This window comes from Babylonia areolata, chromosome 18, assembly GCF_041734735.1.
Source record: "Babylonia areolata isolate BAREFJ2019XMU chromosome 18, ASM4173473v1, whole genome shotgun sequence".
NCBI lineage: Eukaryota > Metazoa > Mollusca > Gastropoda > Neogastropoda > Buccinidae > Babylonia > Babylonia areolata.
The window spans coordinates 28,042,589-28,054,600 of NC_134893.1; the positions used below are offsets into that span (position 1 = coordinate 28,042,589).

Consider the following 12,012-nt stretch of genomic DNA (forward strand, 5'->3'; position numbering starts at 1 on the left):
ACCATCCGAAAACCAAAGCTTAATTCGCCATTAACTGTGTTTGATCCAACATAGCGACTCCGTATTGAATTGTAGGAAGGGCAAATACAATAAAGTGGACTTCATGCACTGCTATACCACCACCCCCCAAAAAAACACACAAAAAAACAAAAAAACCCAAAATACAACAAACAACAACAACAACAACAACAAAACAAAACAAACAAAAAAACAACAACAACAAAAAACAACCAACCAACCAACCAAACAAACAACACACACACACACACACACACACACACACACACACACACACACAAAGCGTTCATACTTTTGTGGTATCGTCTTCAACAAACCCGATTACATTTGCGCTCTTGTATTTTTTCTATAATGACATTTATGGACTGTGCAAAATTCTGTCAATAATGATGATGTTTCAATGCAATGGGGAAAAAAAAAATATTGCGCTCTTCGGGAGAACTCCAATACCCATATGTCATATTTCATCCGAATATTATGAATCAAAGTGATTTTAAAGCTGGATGCAATGAACATTTCACCTGAAGTCAACCATACGTCAGAAAAGCTTCCTGTGTCAAACACAACTGCGTGTTTAAACATGACTGTGCTCTTGAACGCCCAATATAATCTTCCGTTTTCTTCTTCAATACTCGCTTTCAGGAGATAAACTTGTTTTAGGCAGTCCCTTGATATTCATGGTCAGCAGTTTTTAAACAGTACTTGACCACCCTCATGCCTGACTTCACGTGCAACGACTACCCTCCCATATTTACAAACATCACACACACACACACACACACACACACACACACACACACACACACACACACACACACACAGAGATTATATTCGCAAAACGGAAAGTTACAAAATATGCCTGCCTGTACAGATTTACTGAAAAGAATATTACACAATATACATCTCAATGCAGATTTACTGAACGAACCTCTCCACTCCCCCCAAAAAACAACTGCAAACAAAAATAAACCGAACGAAACAACAAAAGCAAACAAACAAACAAAAAAAACAACAACAAAAGAACAGCCCCACACCACACACATTCACACAACACAACACACACACACACACAATTCACACAACACAACACAATTCACACACACACACACACAATTCACACAACACAACACAGCACACACACACACAATACACACACACACACAGCACACACATATCCACCCACCTACCCCCCCCCCCCCCGGCGCACCCCACACCCCCACACACACACACACATCCACACAACAACCACAACCCACCAACCACCACAGCCAAAAAAACCAAACGTAACCCCAACACAAAAAACACACCCTTACAAAATATACGCCATGACGCCCACGCTCCACAGGTCAGTCCCGAACCCGATCTCATCGTAGCTGACCACCTCCGGAGCCACGAACTCAGGCGTTCCGAACAGCACGTGCAGGCTGTCCCCGGGCCTGTAGAAGCGGGCCAGACCAAAGTCGATGATCTTGATCGCTGTGGAACCCACCACGCCGCCGCGAGTACGGGTGGTGGTGGTCGGGTGGTGGTGGTGGTGGTGGTGGTCCTCCTCTGGGTGGTAGATGCAGAGGACGTTGTTGGGCTTGAGGTCCAGGTGGAGGACCCCCCTGGAGTGCATGTAGCCCACTCCGTCCACCAGCTGCCGCACGTACTGCACGCAGTCCCTCTCCGTCAACTCGTAGTGCTCGCCGCTCACCCTCTCCAGCAGCTCCCCGCCTCCCACGCTGTATGCAAGTTTTCCAGTTGTTTTTTTCCCCCCCTCCCTTGTAATGAAGGTTATATTTGTCAAGAAAAGGTAACATCATCAAATTCCACATTAAGGTGATCAAACTCGCAAAAAATACATAATCAAAATATCAAAAATACATAATCAGTTTCCATCAAAAACAGGTAAAGCACTACATTGGCAGAATCTACTTCAAGGAGTATACATAATTCAATTTGTCCTTCGTACCTCGAGGGTGAAGAATTGCCCCCATTTTCACATTAATGTCTCATCGAAAAGTGACAAGAGTGTAACGAAATTTTGTTATTGTACAGGCAGTGATATATGCAAGTTTTTTTTTCAGTTTGGTTTTATTTTAACTTAATCCATCGCCGTACCTCGTGGGTGAATTAAAACTTACCCACACTTTCATATTGATGCATAGTCGGAAACTGACAAGAGGGTTTCGAAATTTAGTTACTGTACAGGCAGTGATATATGCAAGGGTTTTTTTTTGTTTTTTGGGGGGTTTTGTGTTTTTTTTTCCAATAGTTTAGCTCTTAATTAATTCAATCCTTCGCCATACTCGTGGGTGAAAAATTACCTACAATTTCATTCCAAATCAAAAACTGACAAGAGTGTTACGAAATTTAATCATTTTAAAGGCAGTGAGATATTTTTTTTTTCCAGCGGTGGAAGCAATGGTTCAAATGATCTGTATGTTGCAAATCGACCACTTTCAGTTCATTCTCACCCCTGCCCTACACCCTCAGTTTCAATTCAGTTATGTAAGAAACAACCTTCCATTTCCGACTCTCCGCCATGTACCTGTTCTCTCAGTACATGAGCATATAAGCAGCATAGCAATAGTAACAACAAGTTAACAGCTTGCTCAAGTGTCAGTTTCTTCAAGAAAGGTGTCAAAAGCACTGCGGACTGATCCAAGTAAGTGTGCGTGCCTGCCTGATACTAATTACTAGCACGTGCAGGGCAGGGTGTGTGCGTAGCGTTTACTATAAGGAAACTGCAGAAGAGGAAGAGAAACCTTCAAATGACAAGCGCACACTGTCCATTCCAAAGATTCGTACTTAAACTTACAGTAAACGTTCCTTCTTTCCTTACGTTGCTGGATGTGCTCTTTGTGTTGATCTGTATGATTCCGTGATGATTTTTGGTGTGTTTTTCGTGATACCTGGTTCCTTGGCGTTTATCTTTGACAATGGTGAATGTGATGTGCTTTGTTTTGCTGTGATTTGCATCTGTGTAATTTGAGACTATGATGGCGCCTGCGTCGATTTACATATTTTTTTTATGTCACTAAGTCTTACATATGTATATTTTAGCCAATGTCATGTGAAACTGTGTTGACTTTGTTCATATTTTACGACACCTAGTATATTCTATTGTAAAGCGCGGTGGGCCACATCTGAGATGAGGGTACTGCGCTATATAAGCCTGCATTCTATCATTATCATCATTATTACTCACAACTCGGTGACCAGCACCATGGAGCGTTCTGCCTCAAAGACGTCCAGCAGCTGAAGCAGCGTGGGGTGAGGAGGGTGGTGGTGGCTGTCGTCGTCACCACTCCTCCTCTCCCTCCCCCCCAAGATCTTCATCACCTCCACCTCCCTCCGCGCGTCCTCCCGGCTGGCCTGGCTCCGAACCTTCAGCACCTTGGCGGCGACCACTGAGCCACCACCCTCTTGTGTCTTCGTCGTCTTCTTCTCGCGGCACGCGTACACGCTGCCGAACTTGCCCCTGGACGCAGGAATTATTGCGAACCATCTCTACTTGATTCAACCTCTCTGATCTCGGCCAAAAAAATTTGTATGAACTTGCATGACTGTCTGAGTGTGTTTGTGTGCGCGCCTGAAATCTGATTGAATGACACAGGAAACGAGTGATGAGCGCCCAATGGCAACCGTCAGTCGGCTCTACTCAGGTAGGCAGCCTGTTGTGCAAATGATTCCGTGTTTGTGAAGCGCTTCGAGCTTGGTTCTCCGACCGAGGATAGGCGCTATATAAGTATCCACATCATTCATTCATCATTGCTACTACTCGTACACGCATAAGCATGCATTCTAAGACCTAATCGGTATAGTAGTGGTAGTAATGATAGTAGTAGTAGTAGTAGTAGAGAGAGAGAGGGGGGCAGTGTGTGTGTGTGTGTGTGTGTGTGTGTGTGTGTGTGCGCGCGCGTGCGTGTGTGTGTGAGAGAGAGACCGTGTGTCCGTGCGCGTGCATACATACGTGCGTTCACTCGCAGACAGAAAAAGTTTTAGCGTGAGAGTTTTCACCGCACAGACTGACCATGGCATTCTCTTGATCTGGAAACAGTCTGTCTGTCTGTCTATCTGTCTGTATGCATGCAATGCATTGATGTATGTATGTATGGATGGATAGATGTATATTTTTTGGTGCATGTTTTCATCTGCTATTGTATGCTGTTATACACTATTCCATATGTCTTGCTTCATAAGAGGCGCATAGCACCTAGCGCCTAGGACATGGGTAGTCTGCGCCATGGAAGTACTACATCTTTTTTATGATTAATTAAGAGCACCAACTACCCAGCAAGTATCCAACGTATCTAAACAGCCGGCTGAAGAGAAGACAAGACGGTGTCTCACCTTCCCACTTCTCTGACACATTCGTAGAAATCCTCGAACTTTCTGCCGGGCACCATAACGATCTCACCCTGCTTTGAATGGCTTGGTACCTCTTGGTCTGAAGACGAATAAAAGAGAAAGGAGGCTCAACAAACAGACACTGTCATACAGACAAACACACACACACACATACACACACACGCGCGCGCGCGCGCAAACACACACGCACATACATACATACACACAATGTATGATAGTCAGCCGTGTCCGACTATGACCATTAGAACAGCAGAGGAGGCAACTGTTGTCCCAGCTATCTGGGCTAGAATTTGATCATAGTGGAGTGTCTTGCCCAAGTTACATCCCCACTAAACCGGCACTCCCACCACTCCCTTCTGGGACTGGTGAGGCGGGTGGCTAGACACCCTTATGGAGATCCATAAAAGGGCGTCGGCTCAGGAGAGCCACCGACGGCCATCTAGCTCCACCGTGCTGTGTGCATGCCACACGCAGTTGGCCCCCGGGGTGTGTCTACCCATGTATGCGAAGTCTGGATCCGGCAGAATCTGCGGAAGAAACCTATCGGTTCAACGGAGAGGAAGGCGGTTACAGCAACGCACTGTGGAGTGCAGAGAGCAAGATGAGACACCGAAAGGATATCTTGGTCATCCACTGCATCCGTGCTCATCCTCCAGTCGTCTCGACTTAGTCTTGCCACTGGAAATTGGTGGACCCGGACGAGAGAGTGAGGTCGACGTTGCGCAACTCCTCTTCACTTTAAACAAACTCATCGCGCAAGTCATCAGTCATCCTAAATGACCTTTCATCCTTCAAAGTTTGCCACTGCCAGCAGGAACTTCGGCCTTACCATCAGCACGAGGAAAACTGAAGTTCTCCATCAGCCAGCCCCAGGAAAACCCTACGTTGAGCCCAACATCACAGTCAACGGTCAGAGATTCAGTGCGGTGGAGCGGTTCACATACCTTGGCAGCACACTGTCACGAAATGCGACCATCGACGATGAAGTGAATGTCAGGATTGCAAGAGCAAGTGCAACTTTTGGTAGACTCAATGCAAATGTCTGGAACAGAAGAGGCATTAGTCTTGAGACCAAGCTAAAGGTCTACAGAGCAGTAGTTCTCCCCACACTACTGTACGGCTGCGAAACTTGGACAGTGTACCAACGACATGCCAAGAAGCTGAACCACTTCCACACAACATGCCTCAGGAAGCTACTGAACATCAAGTGGCAAGACAGGACCCCAGACACAGAGGTGCTCGCAAAAGCCACCCTTCCCAGCATCTTCACCATCCTGATGCAGTCCCAGCTTCGCTGGGCTGGACACGTGGCGCGCATGCCAGACCATCGGCTGCCCAAAAGGCTCTTCTATGGCGAGCTGCAACAAGGGAAGAGATCACACGGAGGTCAGAAGAAGCGCTTCAGAGATACTCTGAAAGTCTCTCTGAAAGCATTTGATATCAACCCTGACTCCTGGGAGGAATCTGCAGTGGACCGTAACAAATGGCGCGCTGCTGTGCACAAAGGCGCCAAGTTGTGCGAGGCCAACAGGACTGCTGCAGCTGTTCAGAAGAGGCAGGCCAGAAAGTCACGGGCAAACAAGCTCCCTGACAATGATATGCCTGTCTTTGTCTGCCCCAACTGTCAGCGAACATTTCGTGCGCAGATTGGACTATTCAGCCAACTGCGCACTCACAGATAGATTCATGAGCATCCTTCCCCCCACCCCACCCCCACCCTCCCCCCATCCCCCATCTGGATGACAACGATGGTCATCATCGATCTCGATGGACACACCACCACCACCACCACCACATCCCCACTCTCTCGGCCATGAGGGTTTTTGAGACAGTCGGTGTTGGGATGGTTCCCAAAGGCCAATTAGCCTCCAAGGTTGCAGCACAAAGAGCCAGTGCTATCTTACCTCCCAGTTTGAGAGTCACAGTCCTTCACAAAAGACTAAGCTGCACACACACACACACACACACACACACACACACACACACACACACACACACACACATAACACACACACACACACACACACACTTGAAAAGAACAATGTTGCTGACAAAACGCGCACAATCAACCAACCAACCACCACCACCACCACTCATTATGACCTAAACCTTTTCCACATACCTGTAGCAATGACGTGTGGATGATCCGAGATGACGTCACCTGCAGCAGCAAAATTGGATGCGTCACTAGCAACAGGCAGATGGCCGGTGACGTCGGAGCGGAGGGGAGGAGGAAGGGTGTCCCCCTTAGCCTGGCTACATCCGTTGACAGCAGCCACCGGCTCGCAGCTCTTCTCAATCACGGCATCCGACGGTGGGGGCATCCTCCTCTGTTAAACACACACACACACACACACACACACACACACACACACACACACACACACACACACACACACACACACAAAGTGGAGTAGTGTCCCTGTGTAGTAACGCGCCCGTCTTCTTCTCCTCCTTCGTTCGTGGGCTGCAGCTCCCACGTTTAAAAACACGAGTTGGCTTTTACGTGTATGACCGTTTTTACCCCGCCATGTAGGCGCATGCTGGGTATGTTCTTGTTTCCAAAACCCACCGAACGGTGACATGGATTAAACGATCATTAACGTGCGTATTTGATCTCCTGCGTACATATACACACGAATGGGGATCAGACACAAGCAGGTCTGCATATATGTTGATCTTGGAGATCGGACCTTGAGTGAGGTGGTGGTCTGGGCGCTAGTCATACGGCTGAGACGATAAATCTAGGTCACGTGTGCAGCATGACATGTAACGCGCGTAAAACTGAGAAAGCACAGGCAACAAAAGGGTTGTTAGTGGGTAAAAAGTCTGTAGAAAATTCTTGATAGTTAAAGAAATTAGTACACTTCTAGACAGACAGAAAGAAAGGGTGGCGGTGCACTGTGGCGATGCCGTGCTCTCCCAGGGAGGGGGGGGGGGGGGGGCGCGGGGGGGGGGGGGGGGGGGGGCAGAGAAAGCGGTCCGAATGGGTACATGGAGAAATTTGTTGTGATAAGAAAACACCAACCAACAACAACATATAAAAACTATGCAGTGAGAACAAAAAAAAGCAACAGACAAATCCGGGAATCAATAATTTTCGCGTGTACAATCATGATGTTTACTTGTGTGTGTGTGTGTGTGTGTGTGTGTGTGTGTGTGTGTGTGTGTGTGTGTGTGTGTGTGCAGAGAAGACAATTATTTGTTGATGGGAGTTGGGGGCACGAAAAGATGTTGACGAAAGAAGAGAGCGAGGACCACCCTTATCAAGTCATGAAAAAGAACAGCGAAGTTGCTGAGCATTTTACCTGATGGTTTCCTTCTGCCTCCAGACCTTCCACTCCATCGGAAGTCCTGGTCTCTCTGACGTCACGGGTGACGACACTGCTTTCGTCACTGGCTTCTGTGACGCCATGGGTGACGACATTGTTTTCGTCACTGGATGGGTTGGGGCCTGTGAGTGTGACCAAACATATTCCTGAGTTTGTTGAGAAAATAGAGTGCATGTCTCTGCTGCTTTTGATATAAACTTAATGTATACTCTGTATGTGTCACTGTGTAGCGTGTGTGTGTGTGTGTGTGTGTGTGTGTGTGTGTGTGTGTGTGTGTGTGTGTGTGTGTGTATTTGCAAGATGTTATGCTAGCCTAAAAGAAAACAACGACAACAAACAAACAGCATATGGCTGTAACAGCTAAGCTGTTTTCCTTTATCGGCAGCAAAGCGATTTATCATGATACGTGAGAACTTTGCGAAGTGCACTTTTTACATTCCCGATGTTTATGACTCAAGATCTATTAATTCAAAACCAGATAAAAACAAAACAAAAACTTCATGATTGTATACTGTATACTCTAGACAGAACGACGGTAGACGAGTGCGTGGATGGTGGTGGATTAGGCCTGTAACGGACACGCCCACTCACACGGGTACAGCTGCACGCACTGACCTTCCACAGTGAGGTGGCAGGAAGAGGAGTCAGTGCCGACCGGGTTAGTAGCGGTGCACGTGTACTCGCCCTCATCCTCGGAGTAGGCTTCTGCCACCAGCAGTTCAGCGTAGGGTTCCTGGTAGCTCAGCTGGAAATATCTCGAGGGCTGCAACACAGGGTACAGTCCCTTCTACAGTTCAAATCCATGTTACCCACTACCCTCTTACTTCACCCCACTCCCCCCCCCACCACTATCCCCCCAAAAAAAGGGGAAAAAAAAGAACAGAACGAAAATGCAACAGTCACTCCATGGAGTCATTTATAGTAAACATTACCTGTTTGGGTGCACGACATTTGTCAGAATTTTTATTTTATTTCTATCTTTACAATGAATGGGTCTGGAATCATTCAAAAGCAATTAGCCTATCACTCTAGGCTCAATCAAAAACAAACAAACAAACGAGCATTGTAACAAACGACTTCAAATGTGAACGCCATAGAATATACAAAGAAAGAATACGTATATTTCTGGCTGCCTCAAGTCCATGCATTTCTTTTCTTCGTTTCTTTTTCTCTCTCTTTTTAAAAATTGTTTTGATTTGTTTAATTTCAATGCACTTCATGTATTTTTTTGTTTTTGTTTGTTTTTTCATTGGCGGATGGGACAACATCGCTAAACTGTCATGAAAACAGAAATCTCTTACACACTCAAAATGATGCAACACTCGCTAAACTCTCACGAAACAGAAACCTCTCTCTCACATACACCCAAAACGTAACAGTCAAGGCAGTGAACGTCACTGAAGAACCACACCTCCCGGACCGGCCAGAGTTCCTGACTCCCAGAGCTCACTCACCTTGATGCCTCTGTCGTTGAGGGTCCAGGTGATGCTGGGTTCAGGATGCCCAGACACGGCACACCGCATCACCACCTGGCCCCCGTAGCACACACTCTGGTCCTGCAGACCCCGGGCCACCCTGGGCGCCTCCCACTGATCCCCCGCTCCTTCAGTCTTCCTGGCCGGGCCGCCACCGCTACCCTTCTGTACTGCACCATCATCATCTTCACGGTGGCTACTGGTCACGGTTGATGGCTGTAACTCTGCGGCAGGGGAAGATAGCTGGATGGTTGCCTGAGCGGTAGCTGACTGCTGATTCTCGACGAATTCTAGCAGGTGGTCGATTGGGTCTGCCATGGTTGGTACTACGGAGTTCCCTTCTTTTTCTTCGTCTGTGCCGTTATCTGTTACAGGCGATGTGACGTCAGCGTGTGGTGTGGTGGTGGTGATGGATTGTTTCGCTCCTCTCCCGGGTTCCAAAGAGTCCTGCGACGGAGCCATCAGAGACTGGGCGACGTCATGGCCACCGCTACCATCCGTCTTCACTTCGGTGGCACTGACGTGACGTCCTTCCGCCGTCTTTCCACCGGATGTTTCCGAGAGGCCAGTCGGGAACAGACGGCGGACGGTACTGTCTTTTTCCGGGGTCTTCCTCAGCACCGATCTGAAGTCTGTACGCTGCGGCTGCTCTTCACCACGACTGGACTGCTGTTTTGTTCTGGTCTCTGACAGTGACTGACGACTCCTGAGCACGCGGCGAAAGTCCATTCGGCCTGGGGACTGAGTCCGTAAACCATCACTGTCCGTTTTTTTCTGCGCAGGCCTGTGCCGTTGTGTGTCTGCAGAGAAGTTGGCAGGCAGCTCCTCCTCTGTTCCCTGTGTGATGGGGTCTTTCTGTGTACCAGGAGCGTCCACTGAGCCGTTCTCTTTCCAACGGGATGGTTCAATGGTGTGTGGACTGTAGCTCCTACACCCACTCTCTCTAGGACGTGCAGAGGTTGACAGGGACGGCGGGTTCGTCACGGACAGCTGTGTTTCCTTCTCGTCAGCTTGCTCCAGTGAGGAGGGAGACACCGTCCTGAACTGATAAATGGCAGGCGCGAGTACCTCACGAGACGTGACCGTGTGTCTGTCCACGCTGGTGGTGAGCGAGAAGGCACCCCCCTCCTCTGAGTCAGCCTGTCTTGTCGTTCTGCCGGCAGAACCAGAGGAGGTCCTGTCATCTGACGCTGTTTGTCTTTGCCTGTCCGCGGACAGGGCCGAACGTCTGGTGCCCCCCTGCAGAGAGGCCCTTTCTGGGGACTCGGACGCCCGCTGCTCGAACCAGTCCCGGCGTTTCCGCACGCTGCCTACCCGGATAGCTACCCCGAAGGCCGGGGTGGTGCTGTGCCAGGAAGGGCTGCGGTTCACGCCCCGGGGTGTGCTGGCACGCGACAGCCGGGTGGTGGGGGTGGTGCCGCCGCTTGGGGTGGACGTAGTGCCGGTCGGAGTGGCCTGGGGTGCCGGTATCACTGAGGGGTGTGCAGAGGGCGGGAGGGGTGGCGCGGTTTGGTGGCCACCATGACTGTCCTTGTTCTGCAGATTGTCTCCCTTATCTGAACGTTCAATCTGCCTGCCGGTTTCCTTTTCCTGACCCACAGTGTTGTCCCTTTATGATAAAAAGAAAACAAACATCGGCAATCTAAGTCATAATGAAAAAAATATGGAAGTACACAATATTGATTTGTCCTTCCAGTCCCAAGATGACAGTTTCCTAACACGGTACGATATGAGTAGTGAGAACAACACAGCAGCGATTCCACAAAATGTACACACAATAAGACAAAATTGATTATCGACGGTCCAACAACAGACACCACCGTCCTCCCCAAAATAGCCATTCATGGACTCACACCATCATGTACAGCAACAGCGCAGCGTCGGAGTCGAGTCTGACAAAAATTATTCCATCATCATTATAGTCATGACACGAATGAAACTGACACAACAGACATTATGTCGGGCAGTAAGTGTGAGGGGAAGTCTATCTAACATTGCCCGAATTATTTTTGTTTTAAAAAATCGGATTGTCGGTGTTTCGGGCATGGGCTGTTGACAATATCTTGATAACACACCTCAGACATGATCACCTCTAAGCTCTGTGCTTTAAAAACAGAACATGATAATTAGGGTTGATGCTACAAGGAGCTGTTGACAGAATCAAGACTGCCCTCTCCTCAGATATTACTGTCTTTTAAGCTCTGTGTTTGAAAACAGAATATAGCTGAGAGAAAGTACTGTCTCTTAAGTTGTGTGTTTGAAAACAGAACATAGCTGAGACAAATATTTTTTTTAAATATAGATAAATGAATAAATTAATATAAAAAAAGAGGACAACAGAAATCAGAACTAACCTGGCTGTGAGAGGGGCACTGGAAATGTCTTTATGGGTGATAGCTGTCACCAGCAGGGAACACCTCTCGGTCACTGTCCCCGCAATGTTGTGCACGTGACACACGTAGTCCCCTTCGTCACGTTGCCGTGGGTTCAGGATGTGGAGACTGTGGGTGTCCCCCTCACTGCTGACCTGTCACAGTGTATTGTATTGGATTGGACTGGATTGCTTTGGACTGCATTGCATTGTATCGTATTGTATTGCATTGTATCGCACTTTTTGTCAAAACAGATTTCTCTGTGTGAAATTCGGTTGTTGTTTTTATATTGTATTGTATTGTATTGTAATGTATTGTAGTGTAGTGTAGTGTAGTGTAGTGTAGTGTATTGCATTGCATTGCAATGTATTGGATGAATTTTGTCTAATGTCCCGTCACACATGTCGGTGATTGAAGACATTTTGTTAAAGTATTTATAAATACATCTGAGCCGTATTA

General features: G+C 47.9%; 1 protein-coding gene across 7 annotated transcripts in view; it reads right to left on the reverse strand.

Moving 5' to 3' along the window:
- LOC143292619 (uncharacterized) overlaps positions 1-12,012 on the reverse strand; it is an 86,453-nt gene that overhangs the window by 7,738 nt on the left and 66,703 nt on the right. For all 7 annotated transcript variants that reach the window (XM_076603084.1, XM_076603083.1, XM_076603078.1 and 4 more), the window contains 8 exons: positions 11,536-11,708; positions 9,161-10,790; positions 8,322-8,469; positions 7,683-7,828; positions 6,497-6,704; positions 4,357-4,453; positions 3,212-3,484; positions 1,332-1,742 (listed from right to left, as the gene is read on the reverse strand). In XM_076603084.1, coding sequence (XP_076459199.1) covers positions 1,332-1,742; positions 3,212-3,484; positions 4,357-4,453; positions 6,497-6,704; positions 7,683-7,828; positions 8,322-8,469; positions 9,161-10,790; positions 11,536-11,708 — 3,086 coding nt within the window. The remainder of the gene's footprint in view (positions 1-1,331; positions 1,743-3,211; positions 3,485-4,356; positions 4,454-6,496; positions 6,705-7,682; positions 7,829-8,321; positions 8,470-9,160; positions 10,791-11,535; positions 11,709-12,012) is intronic.